This window comes from Dicentrarchus labrax, unplaced genomic scaffold, assembly GCF_905237075.1.
Source record: "Dicentrarchus labrax unplaced genomic scaffold, dlabrax2021, whole genome shotgun sequence".
Lineage (NCBI taxonomy): Eukaryota > Metazoa > Chordata > Actinopteri > Moronidae > Dicentrarchus > Dicentrarchus labrax.
Window position 1 is genome coordinate 8241958 of NW_026136714.1, and position 17651 is coordinate 8259608.

General features: G+C 39.9%; 1 protein-coding gene and 2 long non-coding RNA genes across 6 annotated transcripts; 2 read left to right on the top strand and 1 right to left on the bottom strand.

The window, feature by feature from the left end:
* Nucleotides 1-232: 232 nt before the first annotated feature.
* Nucleotides 233-11253, bottom strand: kansl3 (KAT8 regulatory NSL complex subunit 3). 4 transcript variants are annotated; one of them, XM_051422113.1, is made up of 20 exons: nt 11059-11253; nt 9955-10220; nt 9628-9798; nt 9405-9495; nt 8355-8540; nt 8138-8266; nt 7918-8034; nt 7719-7817; nt 7168-7239; nt 6987-7061; nt 6688-6845; nt 6503-6566; nt 6211-6399; nt 5305-5461; nt 4881-4958; nt 4409-4588; nt 3845-3932; nt 3494-3621; nt 2987-3093; nt 233-1084 (listed from the first exon to the last, which is right to left on the bottom strand). In XM_051422113.1, the coding sequence occupies exons 2-20, from the start codon at nt 10164-10166 to the stop codon at nt 848-850; spliced, it is 2538 nt and encodes an 845-aa protein (XP_051278073.1). In that variant the 5' UTR covers nt 10167-10220; nt 11059-11253; the 3' UTR covers nt 233-847. The 4 variants fall into 4 exon arrangements, with proteins under 4 accessions (XP_051278073.1, XP_051278074.1, XP_051278075.1 ...); XM_051422114.1 differs by lacking the exon at nt 4881-4958 and having other exon boundaries at nt 11059-11252; XM_051422117.1 differs by lacking the exon at nt 3494-3621 and having other exon boundaries at nt 865-1084.
* LOC127375816 (uncharacterized) lies at nt 6296-7067 on the top strand. Its single transcript, XR_007887408.1, has 2 exons — nt 6296-6431; nt 6669-7067. It is a non-coding gene; the product is annotated as an uncharacterized LOC127375816 (long non-coding RNA).
* Nucleotides 11254-14063: 2810 nt separating the features above from the next.
* LOC127375815 (uncharacterized) lies at nt 14064-15850 on the top strand. Its single transcript, XR_007887407.1, has 4 exons — nt 14064-14217; nt 14784-14865; nt 15050-15167; nt 15259-15850. It is a non-coding gene; the product is annotated as an uncharacterized LOC127375815 (long non-coding RNA).
* The last annotated feature ends 1801 nt before the right edge of the window (nt 15851-17651 follow it).

The window sequence follows — 17651 nt, forward strand, 5'->3', positions numbered from 1 at the left end:
CTACTGACACACAAACAAAACTGCTCAGCACTAACAGCTGGACATGCTTATCCCCAACATACACTTAAAATGGACGGGCATTTGATTATGTGGTTAGGTTAGCAAATAAAAATAATAGCAGGGTGTTTGACAATGAACATAATGAGAAGTAAAAGCAAATCTGGAGTTTTAGTTAAGTGAGAAATACAACTGATTCACACTTAAAGAAAAAAAAACAGAAGCAATGAAAACATGAGTTTGATTCCAGTCTTTATTGTAACAACAGGAACAAAGCTTGAGTAATGCCATGTGCTAGTTTTATTGCTTTTAAACACGTCTTTGTGAAAGGTCAGCATTCATACTTATGGATATTAGAAGCAGGTGATTTAATGGAAGGGTTTACAAATTGTTACCACATGAAGAGGCAAACAAAATAAACAAAAACATGAAATGACTCTTAAACAAACAAATCTGACATACAAAAGCAGCCTGGATTGAAGTTTTGGGTATCTTACTAAATTTGGTCAACCATACCAACATTGACTTTAACTTAATTCACATCTGTATCAAATGGTTTCATACCTTTATATTTTACATTTTTCATCCATTTCTACATAAACATAATGTGTCAAGCATGAGCTGGGAATTTTGACCATACATTTCCCTCTTTCTGTCGCACGCCGCTGATCTGCCTTCTGATGCTGTATTAGCTGCACATCTGACTCTAACCTTATAACAGTCATGTTCTTCCGGGCAACCTATCTACACACACATCGACAGAGCTGTCCTCTACTGCGGCAGTCCTCCCTGGCTTACAGACATCCTGCACTACTGTTTCCAAAACAAAGGATGAATGAACCCTGGGCATTCAACGTGGCCGTCGTGTTTTGGCAGTTCGAGACATACCAGCGGTCTGATTGGTGATGTGCGCCAAGCCGGGCAAGCTGCTGGCAAGTTTAGCCAGCCCGCCATTGGTGAGCAGCTGGTGGATAGCGGTGGTTTTAGCCACTCCTCCTGTGGTGACCACAGGCACTGCCCGGAGCAGAGTACTGCTGCTGGTCCCGACGGAGCTCAGGACCTGACCCTGCGGCTTGCCACAAACCGCCTGAGGGTGGAGAAGAAGAAGACAAACAAATAGTGTAAGGTTTAATCATATATGTGTGTACAACAACAGGCTGAGGATGAATTTCATCTTTTAGTCATCAGCAAACGTTTGCAACACAGTTTGCACGTTGTCCTGTTGTATGTACCGTTGACATCCATTTGTCATTTTATTAGGTACGCCAAGATAAAACTGTGTTCGATTTATTGTCAGCTAATGGTTGCACCCAAACGAAACCCTTCGACTCAACAAAGAGTGAAGGGGTAAAAAAGGGGGGGGTTGCAAAAACTTGGAAAGACCCTATTTAGAGCCAGTGTTTGGTTTGTTTGTTCTGGGCTACTGTTGAGACACGGCAGCTCAACATCGAGGACCTGCTGTAGATAAAAACAGCTCATTCTAAGGCAAGGCAGGCACCTTTACTAGCCATTTCTGGGCAAAAAATGAATAATAACGATTAGGTCTGGAGCCATAATAAGTATTTGAGCCTTATAATGCTAATTCCTGTAAGCCAGCAGTGTGGTGAAAGCAAACAAATCGGCTCATGCACTTTTAAATTCTTAATTTTCTTTCTTTGGATTTGGAATCCACATTTTAGTTGACAAATGTCTTTTATTCGGAGTGTGATGGTTACATATCTTTACAATTAGAGAATGTAAGAATCACAATTTATCATTTTACAATGATAAATGAAAATAAAAATGTTAAAAAATAACATTAATTTCTATATAGTTTTTTGTCAAAGCCACGGGGAGCCACTGGAGAGGGGCTAAAGAGCCACAGGTTGCAGACCCTGGGTCTATGGTAACGATAACACAACCATTCTTATTTTCAAGTTATTATAAACTAATGAAAACATACCTATAAATATTATATTCCATTTCTGTCAAAAGATCCTCCTAAATGTTACACACTGGACACTGGTACATTATAACCTTCACAAAGGAAGGATTTATTGCATGGCTGATGTATTAGTTTTAGCTAGGTGGCCCTAATAAACAGGCAACTGAGTCCTGAACCATCTCTTAGTTATGCTGCTATAGGCCTAGACTATCGGGGGATTTCCCATGGTGCACTGAGCTCCTCCCTTCCTCTCTCTTTCTGCACTCATTCATGTCCCATTAATGCATGTTACTAACTTCACTTCTTCCCCGGAGTTCTTGTGCTTTCTCGTCTCGCAGGTTCTTGTCGATCCTGGTGGAGCCTCCTGCCATGGTCCTGCTAGATTGCCATTGCCAATACTGTTGTTGCTGTGCACCTGTCTGTCTGTCTCTCGCTCTCTCTCTATCTGCCTCTCTCTCTCTCTCTCTCTCTCTCACCCCAACTGGTCGAGACAGACGACCACCCACCTAGAGCCAAAGGATCTGTCCTAGGTTTCTGCCTTTTAACAGGCAGTTTTTCCTTGCCCTTGTCGCCAAGTGCTTGCTCATGGTGGTACTGTTGGGTCTCTGTAATTAATGTTTTAAAGAGTTCGGTCTAGACCTGCTCTATTTGAAAAGTGTCCTGAGATAACTTCTGTTATGAATTGGCGCTATACAAGTAAAATTGAATTGAACTGTGAAAAATATTTTTATTTATCTGTAAATCTGGTTATGTGAATGGCAGACAGATTCTATTGGCAGACATAGATACGCATTTTTGTATACAACACGTGTTAAGATAAAAGGCAAGAAATTAACTAAAGATGCCAATGGAGATAGATTAATTCACCCATACACAGCATCTACAGGCTCAAACAAGTGTTTTTTTCATTTTTTAGCCAACTAACAAAATTGTACATACTACATAATACTCTGGAAAATGGTTGTCAGTATAGTGTAAATGGTTCCTTGTGACTGGACCTTAAACAAGCTTTCCATTGTGGTCACTCAACTCATTATGTAATGTAACCATGTAAGCAAGAGGTACCTGGGAGCTGCCTGTGTTGGTTACTGTGGAGGGCAAGCTAGGAGCTTTGGTGCCGATCTCCTGAAGACTGAAACTTAGGCCTTGTAGCAGACTGCTGGCGGAAGGCGCTGCACACAAACAAAAAGAAAGTGAATCAATGGGACTGAAATGTAGGTGAAATCAAAGCCAAATAAATATTACCCCCCCCCACAGGCCTAAACTAGATGGACACACATGCACGCACACGCACACACACACGCACACACACACACACACACAAACAGACCATATGAAAGTCATGTCTAAAGCTTAAGGTTTGGGACAGCGACACACAGCGATGGCGCAAGAGGTGATCAATGATGATGTTTGCTTGAATATATTGTCCTCACACACTGTTCTTATCCAGTGTTTGAACTATAATGTCACTCTAAAAAGCGGTTAGAACTGCACTGTGTGTTGAGGCTACTGTGCTGAGATTAGCTGCACAGAGTGCAAACAGGCGTGCAGGGCAGGAGAGGACAGAGATACCTTGGGCAGTAGCCGGAGCTTGCGCCTGGACTGGTGTGGAGGACCCTGACACCATACAAGGCTGCACGCTGTTGAATGAGCTGGAGCCTGGGGACAGGGCACCAGACATCTCTGAGAGACTACCAGACCTGCAGTGACACACATAACCACCAATCTACTCAGGTGCTAACCCAGCAAATGCTGTTTGGCCATCACTCAGCTCACAAACTCCGAGTACACCACTCATCAATCCCTCTGCACCAGACACACATTTGTCCAATAGGGTGGGAGTGGGCGTGGGTGCAGGCATGGTTAGGGGTTTAAGCGCTCTACACTGAATGTGCCTGTGTGTAGCAGGACAGGCTAGCTTACCGCTGGCCTGTAAGAAGTCCAGAGAGCTCCTTGGCTCCAGCCACAGTCTGTCCCACTGTCACTGTTAAGGGCTTCCCAGAAACACCCACTGCATGGAAAAAGGATCGTATCATGATGGTCTGTTATGTAACTTTGAAAAAAAGAGACACTTCATATGGCCGTTCTTTAGAAAAAGGCTGAAACAATTACCAGGCTCTACTAGGTAGTTATGCAATACAGGTACCATAGTTTTTCAGGAATAAATGGTTTTCTACTTTCACTTTTGCAATACTGTGAACCAAATGAAAAACATGTTTCTCTTCTTATCATTCCATCTAGAGATCTGTATGAAGGTTAGCTGCTCAGAATTTCAGATTTTCCCTACACTGTCTGCCCTCTACTGATTTTATCGATTCACAAGACAACAAAGAACCGTATCCGTTTACTTAACAAAAGGCCAAAAGGCCCAGGCACGATTTCTCAATGTGTTAAAAAATGCAGAATGAATCCTCCAATGTATATATTAAACTACTGCTTATAGATTCTCATACACAAGTAATGAAGTAAGGATACCCATTTCTGTACCTTCCTGTGCAGCAGGGCTGATAGTGCCCCCTGCTGACTCGCTTTGGGAAACAATGGTGACCTTGATCTTGGCTCTCTTGGAGGCTTTGCTTGGCGTAGGACTAGGAGTCTGCCTCCTCTTGCCATGGGACCTCAGTTCATCTCTGTCCAGGCCCTCCATCTGATCACTGGTCACTGGCACTGCACAAACAAACAAACACACATACACATAAGTACACATATTCACTACACTGCTGAGATCACTTGAACCTGGGCTGTTTTATCCTTCTGTAACGCTACCATTCATTTAAAATCTTTTTTTAAAGCTATTTCCTATTGTCATATAATCCTGCCTTTAAAAAGTGCTCAGCAATACTTTAATTTAAAATAAGTATTTTAGTATGTGACATTAATATAAAATTAGGGCAATGGAAACAAGGAAAGAAGCGAAAAGACACAGAGGAAAGAGAAAGGAAGAGGGACAGACACTTACCAAAAATACAAGGAGGGGTGCCAGGAGGAAGATTTTTCCTCACTAGCATGTTTTGTTTCATAAAAGCAGCAAACTGAGCTGGAATGAATCGGAAAAAAAGCCGGAAAGGAAAGTTGTAGGAAGAGAAGAGACAGAGGATGAGAGGAGAGTATTTCAGTCACGTTCCATCTTGCCCCCTCAGATGACGTGACGTGATAATCTTTTAAAAACGTATGCAATCAGTTTCACATCTCACATACCACCCCGTCTGCCTAGCTGGGACAGATTCTTGCAAAATTCAGCAGAAGTTACGGTGAATGACCCATTGTGACAAGTTTAGATAAACAACTGGGGTGGATGTGAGAGTTGTGTTTAAACACAGGTATCATGGTTCACTGCACACGTGTAGGTGAGCGCTCAATGTCGGGTGTTGTGATGAACTAACCTTGAGCCTGCTTGTGAGTGAGTACTGTGCCAGAGCGCTGCATGTGTGTCTTGAGGAGCTGCGTGGCTGTGATCAGACTGGACTTCTGTGCTGGAGACAGACCAGACGTCTTGGGTTTGGGACTTGAGGTGGGACTGCTACAGACACTAGACAGATCCTGAGGACACAGTGAAGAGGAGAAACACCCGATGAGTAATAATTTGTAATACCTATTGCTTTTAATACACATTCAATATTATATTTTGATTTGAAGACGATTGCAGGCAGCCCAAATGAGATCTGTATATTCCTCTCAAATGCAGTGTACAAACCATTAGTATTATTATAAATGAAAACCAAAGAATACATGAGATACTTGCCTCACTGCGTTATGAACCAAATGCACAAAAACAAAGACACATACTCTAAATAAGAAAAACAAACTGGGGTCCCGACTTTCTTAAATCATTTTCCAGACATTTTTCAGCGATGTAAAGTTGGTATGGCAGACATGTCAACACCAAGGCACCAAGTTTCTTTGAATTTCTCATTCAAACCACTTTGCAGATGTTAATCCTGAATCTTGAGTGGAGGAAGTGAAAACACGTCATAAAAAACTTGCCACCTTCAACACAATCTTTGCACTCAACATAAATGAGAAAATGTGAAAGCATGTCAGTCCCTTTTGAGGAAGACAATGACAATGATTCCCATGATTGGATAGCTAGTCTAATACTTCCTCATTTTTGGGGATACAAATTAAACAAAGCCACCATTAGATGTGATATAACTGTATTCAATTATTATTCCATGTAGAAACAGAAACATTACTTTAAGTACTGGTTTTGGTGGTTCATCTGAAGGTTAAAATAAGTGGCACTTCTAACCCTTTGAAAATGTTGGTAACTGTAGCTGCTGTTAACTGACCTCTGAACCTGATGGTGAGATGGGAACTCTAAGCGCGGGGGAGGATGGTCGTCCTCTATCCATGTCAAAGGGAAGCTCCCGTCGAGGTCTTTTCTTCTTTTCCGTGTCCATGTCTCTCATCTCTCCTGAGCCATGGCCGTGGCCCTCCGCCCGTGTGAGGACACCTGACAAGAAGTCAGCTATCTCATCCTGCAGATCGGTGAAGAAAGAAGATGAAAAAGGTACTTTAGAGCATGAGAAACCCTCCAGACAAAACTGTGTAAATTGAGCATTTACACTGAAAAGGGCCAACCTGAATGCAGCGGTCCACCATGGTCTGTGTCAGTCCCTCTGACTTCATCTTTGCTGAATTGATTCTGTGGAGGGAGACCATTTAGTGTTACTATTACTTCTGAATGATCCTTATAGTCTACTAGAAAGAATATGATATTACATGATTTCTACTCCTAAAACCGCAGATCGGAGGGTGTGACTGACCTGATGTTGTCGTCTGCTCCTCCCACCACTACCATGCTGTTGTCGGCCCTCAGCTTCTCTCTGAGCTCCTCCATTCCTTCTATGCTACACTGCAGAGCATTTTGGCCAACCACAAACAACACTGGGGTCTTCATGTCCAGCAAGGGGTCATCCACATCCTGTCAACAGGGAACACATTAACATTCACTACAATTACTGACATGAAAACAAGAGTTGTTTTCTTAGTAGAAATGAGGAAACAATATAAATATTAACATATGAAAGTAATAACGTATATCATTGGAAGATAAAGATCTTACCCCTCGTGGCCCGTTGACTGTTAGCAGGGGGAAGCCGAGACACACCACAGCGGTCAGATACTCCATAAGGGATACCTGTAATATATCAGTATTAATTAGTCAAATTATTTGCATTATTTCCAGGGGTGAAAACCACTTTTCCTCACATTAGATCACTGTGATAGGTTATAAAAAGTCTTACGTGACAAGCAATGAGAGCACCAGCGTTCCAGCCGACCAGAATGATGGGTTTGTGTGGAAAGTGACTGTGAACCTGTTGGTTAAATTTATAACACATGATCAATACAGCTGCAGTTATGATCACTGAGGTGTTAAAAAAAACTGCTGAGATGAGACCATTTGTGTGTGGTTTAATGGGAACATTAGGGTTGTAACTAACGATTATATTCATTATCGATTAATCTGTCGATCATTTTCCCAATTTATCGATTAGTTGTTTGGTCCATAAAACGTTGATCACTGTTTCCCAAAGCCAAAGGTTACCACCTCAAAAGTCTTGTTTTACCCACCACCCAAAGACATTTGATTTACCATCATGGACTAAAGAAATCACTGTCAATAATACACACCATATATATACATTGCAAGAGCTTAGAAACATAAACAAGACTGAATAATGAAATAAAAAGCAACTTTATTCTGACCCGACCAACATCAATTTCACAAACAGTATTATCACACTGCAACTACAGTCACATAGACTATGTACTAAATAAAAACTGAACATCCTACCTCCATGACCTTGGCCCTGACAGTGCCTAACATGTGCTCTAGGCACTGTGTAATGCCAATATTTGCTCCGCTGTTGACATGACTGTGCACTGGGATGACCTGACAAAGAAAAGTATCTGTTATAGGCACTTTTCTTAGACTCATAAAACCTTGAAATCTTTGTTAACACACATAGATTCAACTGAGTGAGACTTGAGACCTTTCCCAAACAAGAGAGCTGCGACTGCCAGAATCTCATTCGCCGCGAGGTAGAGAGGGCAGGATTGGTTGGGCTTGATGGTGCAATTAGGATGAGTGGGGATCCAGGAAGCTTGCTCTGAAAAGAAAACAGAGAGGGACCTGGTCTTTAACTGTTACAGATCATGAAGAACAAAGTTTAATATGCTTTCTATTACAGAATGAGGTTGGTTAAGTGTTACCGGTTTGTTTTGGGACAGGACTCCGACAGCTGGGTCCCAGGGCCGTTTCAGTAGCAGTGACAGGGCCTCTGCACTTGGAGCGCCAGTCTTTGCCGATGTAAGCAACATTCTGTCAATCAGCAAGGGCAACTTCCAAGACACAAAGAGGAACAGTAATGAAACAAGAATCCTAGATCTTGCAGATAATGGTTCAGACGTCTAGAGACAAGCATCATACCTTGCTTTTGAGAGTCTGCAGCACATCCAGGTAGGCAGCAAGCATGGCAAGGCTTAAGGATTCAATCATGGTAGTGTGTAACCACTGTGTCAGTTTGGTGTCCCAGTTCACACTGGCTAATGCATGCCGCACCTTCCTGGCACACTTGTCCACAGCTATCCTCCGCAAAATTGGCTCATTGGAAGCCTAAAAGACACAAGATCACACAAGAGACTCAGTAATATTTATTCAATTACAGATTATTCACAGCCATGCTGTAATTTAATCTGAGGCACCCAAAAATAAGTACTGTCATATCAACAATGCACATTTACAAATTTGGCTTTAGTTACACATGTGACATTATAGGATGACGCTTTGCTTTAACTTTAAAAAGGTGAAACTCAAAATGGTGGTATAAACATCCACATTAACTGACATTTAGTAGTTGACCAGCTAACCTGTTGAATTGTTGATAATTAAAAACAACTATATGCATCATAAATCCAGACTATAATACTGATTTTGGCCAATATAGAATTAGTGTAGAGTCAACATTTTATAATGTCATTATTGATCTACTCTCTTACATCACGGTCTGTCACAAGACCAAACCAGACATTTTAGTGACAAAAAACATGTACTGTTGATACTGGTTACAAAGTCTTTCTCTGGCAAAATTATATGTGTTTACTCTTAAATGAGGACACTGTTGCACAACAGCCTTCGATATATAGTTGCACTGAATGACGGCTGACAATCATCCACGTCCGTCAACACAATCCAACAGAGCAGTGACGTAAGCTATGTAAACAACAGAGTCCAAACAGTCATCGATGCACAACATTTCATTTTACAGTGCCTATGTTATTAAACCGGGGGGGTGCATACACACTGCTGCAACTCTATACTAAGCAGTGCATATACACAACCGATAACTGGTGATTTCAGAGACGTATACATTTTTAAAGATTTAAATCCAGCACTCACTAATGGTGCAGAAGAACTTACACAATGTCGTAAATTGTAAAGCTTTCGATAACAGAACTAGATAAAATGATCACAACTTACATTTTCATTGGCCAGGCGAGCTAGTCTTTCAGCTTGCAGAGCTTTAAGAACTTTATTGAACAGTTTGTTTTGGGCCACCGACCATCCGGTCCTGAAAAAGATTAATGGTAATGTCAAAACAATGCCAAGATTCTTTCAACCATTACTTACAGCTATTTTTGATGAATACAGGGGTCAAGTAAAACAGCAAATGTATGGTGAATCACTCCAAATGTTTGATTACTTGTTTATATGTTCTTCCCAGTCATCGGGAGGTGGAGGGCTCTCAGCAACTGTGCGAGCAAACAGGACATGTCGCTCACACTCCTTCATAACGCTAAGAGCTTTCTGGTTATCATACAGAGGAATGGGTGTTGGTGTGACCGTTTCCACATCTATTAGAGAATCCGCGTCTCTGCAGACAAAGAAAAGAAGAAAACAATGAAGCGATCGAATTGATCAATAGTGGATTCATTTTACTAGAGCTAAGAAAGAGAGTGGGAGGCTAAGGACAATTGAATCTTGATATCTAGCTCAGTTACAGATTATGATGAGGAGCTTTTTGACTCACGACAAGACTTCAGGCTGACGGCGAGAGGTAACAAACAGCGTCCTCGTGGGCCGGGCACTGCTGGCATCCGGGTGGGCATTCCACGGCTTGGCATAGCTGTGGTCCAGAAATACCAAATCCAGCTCTCTTTCATGAGCAGACAGCTGGAAAAGCAAGGATGTGCCCATCTTCCTTGCCGATAGCTGGAAGTCTTTATCCCCACCTCGATACATTCTCGTCCTGGGCCCCAAAGGGCCCTGAGAAGGGCTCAACGACTTCAGACCAAACTGGCGAAAAAGAGCCAAAATGTATTATTTGAGATGAAAAAGGAAACAACAAACAAAACAAAAGTGGTGCATAAAGGTTACCTGAACGCCTTAAAAAGGCACACTGCTGATTTTAAACATGAAGACCATTTTATCATTCATGAACAACCCAATTCAGAGGAAGAGCATTGTCCAATCTGATATAATCATGGTTATTGATTGATACTGATTGATATTGACACTGCCAGAGCTAAAATTATGACACTACAAAGCAGCAAGTGTGATGCTGAACATAATCTAGAGCTGGGAAGTTATATAAGTAATTGTATAGAGAGAACAAAAGCCAAAACATTACTGGTTCCAGCTTCTTAATTGTGAATGTATGCTGGTTTACTAAACTCTACTACAGTAAATAACACATGTTTTGGGGGTTTGGACTATTTAAAACAAGACATTTAAAAAAGTAGACTTGAGGAAAGCGACGGACATCATTCACTATTGTCTGGAATTGCATAGATTAATCGATTAAACCGCTAATTAAGATACAAGACATAGTGTAATCTGACGTTACAATATGCAAGTGCTTTGTCAACAGTGAGCACCACCCCATTACTGCCATGTACAGTATTGTTAGCTCATATATTAGCATTGCGCTGTGCTGGGTTGATTACAACGTTTAATACAACTCATTAACACATCGGTTACCTGTAATAACTAATAAAGGTGGCTGATAGCTCGATATTAATCATTAATGTTAACGCTGTGCAGACGGACTGACGGACTGTGGGCTGGCCTGGCGTGCTAACGTTAGCATAGCAAGCTAAAAGCTAACCGAGGCCACCGCCGCTGTGTTTCTCACCTTTCCGCTTTTATTTACTCCATGTTTGTCGTGAGGGTTTAAACTCTTCTTTAGAGACAAAATAAGGCCAGAGAAGGACGTTTTTTTTGTTTTGTTTTGTTCTCGGGAATCTCTTGAGGTTGTAGTAACACAAATTTGTAGTGCGCACAAGCCTCACTTCCTTTTGTTGTGAGATTTGTTGCCTCGTTTTGCTCCACATCCCCCTTTCTCCGGGCAATATGAACAAGTGAATTCAGCGCTGCATTCCCACCGAACTGGCAACCCAGTTTGTGGCGCGTCAGTGAGTGGCGCAAAACATGGACTGGATTACAGCGTGAATCTGGATCATTTACTCTCTGAATTACTTTAAAAATGATGGGTGAAGTTGCCCCATTCAGTGTGTTGTGTGTAAAGCTGTTTTAATAAAATAATCCAACTTTTCTTTTGTTAAATTTGTGTAAAGTATTTAGTTCCTCAGGGATTCCCGAATGTTTTTATGTCAAGGACCCCCCACAACAGATACACATTAAACGAATGACTCCCAATTTGAGATGATTTTGTCTTAAGGAATCCCCCTCTGAGTAATGTTTCATATTTAGTCTTCATAGTCAATCCGATCCAAACTAAGGCTACATTAGGATCACTATAAATTACAGCCAGTCCTGTTACTTTCCTTGTTGTTCAAACCTACAGAAAATGTAAAAAGAAAAGGTTAAAAGATTATTTTCTATTATTTTGCTGGGGACCCCCCTACAACCCTCCCAACAACCCCTGGACTCAAGTTTTCACAACATCACTAGAAACTGAAAGGAGAAGAGATTTATTTTTTTGTCAAATCTTAAAACTACTTTAACTGTTTATTATAAAATCCCTTTTTTGTTGCTGTACATTGTATGTTCCACTTTTTCTGTAAAGACAAATTCAACAGTGACCTCTTTCAGTAAACTAACCAGCTCTTCCCTCCCCTTATTTAATTCCAAAGGTCCCTGCAGACGCACTGTTTAAAAGACAGAGCGCTTCATAAAAATACAGTAGGCTGTATTTTAACTTCTTACCTAAACACATTACAAACCGGAAAAATCTGACTGCCATCATGGTGAGTTTCAAAATTGCTGAGTTATGAAATTGTTTGTTGGGTGCAGTTTTTGTGTTTTGACAGGGTAAAGTAATGTATATCATCAAGGTGAAGAGATACAATGTGATGTTTATAGTAAATAAAAGAGGTAATAACAAATTTTGATGTGTAATAACAATATGATTAAGTATGCCATTTTCCTGCTTTTTACCAAATGCATGCTTGGATATGTATCTGTATTCCGTATGCTTGAGATCAAATATTAAAACTATGATGTTCATTTCCATTTACCTTTGAAGAAATATTTGGCTTTGGCTCTGCTGCTATGTGCTCTGCTCTCACTGTCAAACGCTCAGTGCTTCACAAGGATCCTGAAACCAGGTAAAAGAAAAGAAAAAAAACAACAACACACAGACATACAGCATACTCGTGGTATATACACACAAGTGTTCTTCATCAGAACAATTTCAACAAGATTAGCACGAGATGCTAAATTATGGCTGTGCTGAAAAATATTTACCAGCCCCTTTCCACACATAGGCATGACCCACTGTCAGGATAATGTGGATAACACATGGCATGCAGTTGGATCTTCATGGAGAAACAGTGAATGCATGGACTGTTCTTGCGAGGGATGTTGTGCTGGGTGAGTACACAGATTACAACATTTTCATTTTTTAAGGGGAATAAAATGTATTTATCTCTGTATTTACATATCCTGCTGTTAACTGTGTGTTTACTGTGTGACTGCAGGTATTCAACCCCCAGGCAGTTCCCTGACGACTGTGTGTCAGTGTTTGACTCAAAGGCATGTCAATACATAGTGCACAAGAAGGACGACCCCACCGTAGAATGCCCAATTTATGCTGCAGTAGGAAAGTGATGGGGTGGTTTGAAAGCCTGATTCTTATTTTTTCTTGTTGTTGTTGTTGTTGAACTGGGGGGGCATGCAGATGTATGTGCCTGTCATGTTGGTTGGAAATTAAAAATAAAATACTGCTACAAATAAAAAAGGAATAAATAAATAAACCATACATGATTTACTCCTTTTTTGCACACCTTTGTTTCTATATACAAACTGGAGTTGTGGGGTATTTAGGAGGCAGAAGCAATCTCACAAAAAAGACACAAAGTCAAAATATCTCTACCTCTCCAGCTTATATTTTCACCATTCATGAAGTGAATGAATTGCAATCTGCAACTACACTGCTAAATTCCTCATTTATTCCACGATAAATACTCAAAATTTTGTGTCCCTTGTTGTAAAGTGTTACCACATTTGCTGTGAAAGTACGCAAGTAATGTGTGTATCAAATTTCAGGGCAATCCATTCAACAGTTGTTGAGACATGCCACATGACTAAATCACAGACGTCAACCTCATGGTTGCCCTAGAGCAGTGGTTCCCAACCTTTTTTCCTTAAAGCCCCCCTTGCCTGTGTCCAAGACAAGTCAGGCCCCCCCAACCCCGTACAAACCCCTACCCGCATACATGCACTAAATAGGTAATAAATAGCTTAATGAATAGTTAGGAAGAGTCAGAGGATGAGTAGGAACCATTAATGTTTGTATACAATTTCATGATGATCCATATAGTAGATGTTGAGACATTTCACTGAATAAGAGAAAACTGTGACCTGCTGGGAGTGTTTAATTAAAAGTCATTAAGATTTATTGAAGAATTTGCTGGCAATCACTCAAAGTTAAGCTACGTCAGCCTTGACCAAATTGGTGGACCGATTAATTTCCATCTCTAGAGCCCTGCTGCTTGCCTGGCTTAACATAATAGTTTAAACATGTTGCAAGAGTATAGATTTACTCAGATTGTGGTATCAAACCAAACTTTTTTGAGGAAAAGAATCATTGTTGTGTGCCAAATAAATTGATAATCACTCATTAGATGACCTATAGTGGCCCATCTGTGCCGAATACAAACACCATTTCACCCTGATTTACTGGAAGTTACAGGCAGATAGGACAGATCACCCCTCCCCTCTTGTTTAATTCCAAAAGTTCCTGTAGAGTCTGACACACTTTCCCATAAATATACAGTCTATTTCATGTTCTCACTTGACTTCAAATTCGGACAAGTCTGCTGTCATCATGGTGAGTTTTTATTGTTGTATGCAATGGAGTTTTATCCCAAAACAGCAGATGTTTACTATTTCATATTGGTTTATTTTTTAATCATGAAATTCTCAAGAACAATGTTTTTCATTTTACAGATTGATAGAAGTGAAGTTCTTGTAAAAGGTCTTTAAATTAAAATGGATTGAATGCCTCCGATTGAGCACGTATAAATCATTATCATCATTCTTCTTAATACAGAGACTTGTTATTCATTTTGACCACATACAACTAGCTTTTGGTCTAAATATTAATTCCTGGTTGAAATTTCCTTTATTTTACTGATGAAATGTGAGAATGTAAGAGTGAACAGCAAGCCTGGCTCTGTCCAAAGGTAATAAAATCTGCCTGTTACTTGATGGGGAACAATGACAGGAAATCACTACACCCGATCAAGATACAGTCCAGCATATAATTATGGTATGATTTACTACCCCATCTCTTACATGGGAATGGTGTTAGATCGTGATTGTGTTGCTGTTTTAAGATAGATTTGAAAATCTGTGAACCTTTCCTTTATAACTATGTTCTTTGCTTCTGTGAAGAAATATTTGGCTCTGGGTTTGCTGCTTTGTGTTCTTCCATCACTTTCAAATGCAGCATGTGGGCGCATGAACTTGATATCAGGTAAAAAAAAAAAAAAGGCACACACACACACACACACACACACACACACACACACACACACACACACACACACACACACAAACACACACCATCTGTCTTCATTACAATAATATCACAATCTAACAATGTAGTGCCACATAACGATGGTACAGAAAGTTATTCACCAGCTGCTTTCCACCCATAGACACAACTCACTGTATGGACACTTCAGATTACACATGGCATGCTGTAGGGTCCACATGGAGAAACAGTGAATGTATGGTCTGTAGTTGCGGTCTATTCGAACTTGAATGCTGCGATGGGTAAATACACAGATCACATTCGATTTTCAACAGTAATGGAATTTATTTATACCTGTATTTACATATGGTACTGTTAACTGTGTGATTGCAGGTATGCAACCCCCAGGCAGTTCCCTGATGACTGTGTGTCAGTGTTTGACTCAAAGGCATGTCAATACATTGTGCACAAGAAGGACGACCCCACCGTAGAATGCCCAATTTATGCTGCAGTAGGAAAGTGATGGAGCGGTCTGAAAGTATTTTGTTGTTGAACTGGGTACAGAGGGGGGGGTTGCATGCAGATGTGATCAGAATCAAAATCAGAATCGGAATCCCTTTTATTGGCCAGGTATGTGCACACATACAATGTACATACAACGAATAATCATAAATAAACAGGACAACAAGCTCAACAAACAGACATAAACTACTATATACAGTAGACAGTAGTGCAATGTGGAGTGCAAAGAATGCTGAAATAAATATTTACGTGCAGGTATTTTTTTCTTTGTACATGAAATATTTGGATAAGAATACACATCATGCATAGATATGACTGAATGATGATATTTATGTTTTAAAAAAGAAACTGAATTTAAACAATGAAGAAAATTAAATGTATAGTGAACACATGACCAAGTAGGAAGCACAGCATCCAAATCTTGAAAATAAAATACTTCTACAAATAAACTAAATAAATCATACATCTCCTTGTATTATTCCTTTTTGCAGAACTCTGTGCGTATGTACAAACTGGAGTTGTGGTGTTTAAAAGATGGGTGGTCTAACAAAACACCTCTGCTATTTTTTATTATTATAATTAATTGATAAATAATTATACAAATTTGACTATTACATTTGTTAATGGTCTTTATGAAAGTGCAATACTATATTGCTGGATTACACCTTTAAAGTTCTTGTGTGTAACATTTAGGAGGATCTATTGGCAAAAATGGAATTCATGGGTATGCTTTCATTAGAGTATAATCACCTGAAAATAGGAATTGTTTGTTAGCTTAGAATAAGCTGTTTTCTACAGTCCTTTCAACGTCCACAGAGGTGACCCCCAGCACATATGGCTCATTTTAAAGTAGCAAAAACATAGCGATTCCTATATTCAAGTGATTATAGACTAATGAAAATATTATTAAGTTTCTGCCAATAGAGCTTCCTAAATGTTACTCACTAGACATTTGACTCAACTATAAAACCGACTTGTAATGTGACAACTTGTTGGCAGTGGTGGCCTAAAGGTTAGAGAAGCAAGCTTCAGACTGGGAGGTTGTTGATTGGTTGGTTGTTGGTTCAATCCCTGAAGTAGCACATTGCCACCACTGAGATGCCCTTGAGCTACCACTCCAGTGGAGCTAACAGCAGAGCAGATGTTGGCCAACTTCCATGAATGTGTGCAACTGAGCAAAACAGAGAGGCTTCCTTGAACTTTCCCTGAATAAATAAAGATTAAAACAGTGATTAAAATGTGTGATGTAAGAGAAAGAACCATTGATGTTTGTACAAAAATTCATGGCAATTTTACTGAATATTAAAATTCATCCACTAGGGACCATGAATGTAACAAAATGTTTTGGCAATCCATCAAAGTTGAGATATGTCAGTCTGGACTAAAGTTGTGGACCAGTTGACCAACAGATTGATATTTCCATCACTAAAGCCCTGCTGCTAGCATGGCTTAACATAATAAGTGACGCATTTTGCCAAAGACCGTAGGATGTTTTGATATCATGGTATCAAACCAACCTCTGAGAATAAAACCATTATGTTTTATGCAGTGTGCCAAATAAATTAATAATCACTCATTAGATGACCTATAGTGGCTCATCTGTGCCGAATACAAACACCATTTCACTCTGATTTACTGGAAGTTACAGGCAGATAGGACAGATCACCCTCCCTCTTGTTTAATTCCAAAGGTTCCTGTTCAGTCAGACAGACTTTCCTATAAATATACAATCTATTTCATGTTCTTGCTTGACTTCAAATTAAAAGTCTAATGCCATCATGGTGAGTTGTTATTGCTTAAATATTTTTTTCATTGAGTATTAGAGATATTTACTATTTCACATTGGTGTATTTTTTAATCGTGAAATTCTAAGCAATTAAGTTTTTCATTCTTCCAATTGATAGAAGTGAAGTTTTTCTTCAAATTGCAATGAGTTGGATGCTCTGACTGTGCACATATTAAATAATTAAGCTTTTGGTTTAAATGTTGATTCCTAGATTTTTCTACCCTATCTCTTACATATGAATGTTGTTAGATTGTGATAAATAGTATTGTTTTAAGAAAATATGTGAACCTTTCCTTTAAAACTGTGATATTCTTTGTTTCTATGAAGAAATATTTGTCTCTGGCTTTGCTGCTTTGTGCTCTGCCGGCACTTTCAAATGCAGTATGTAGCAACTATGTATCAGGTAGGTAAACAAAAAGTTGAAAATTAACATGCATACACACACACACACACACACACACACACACACACACACACA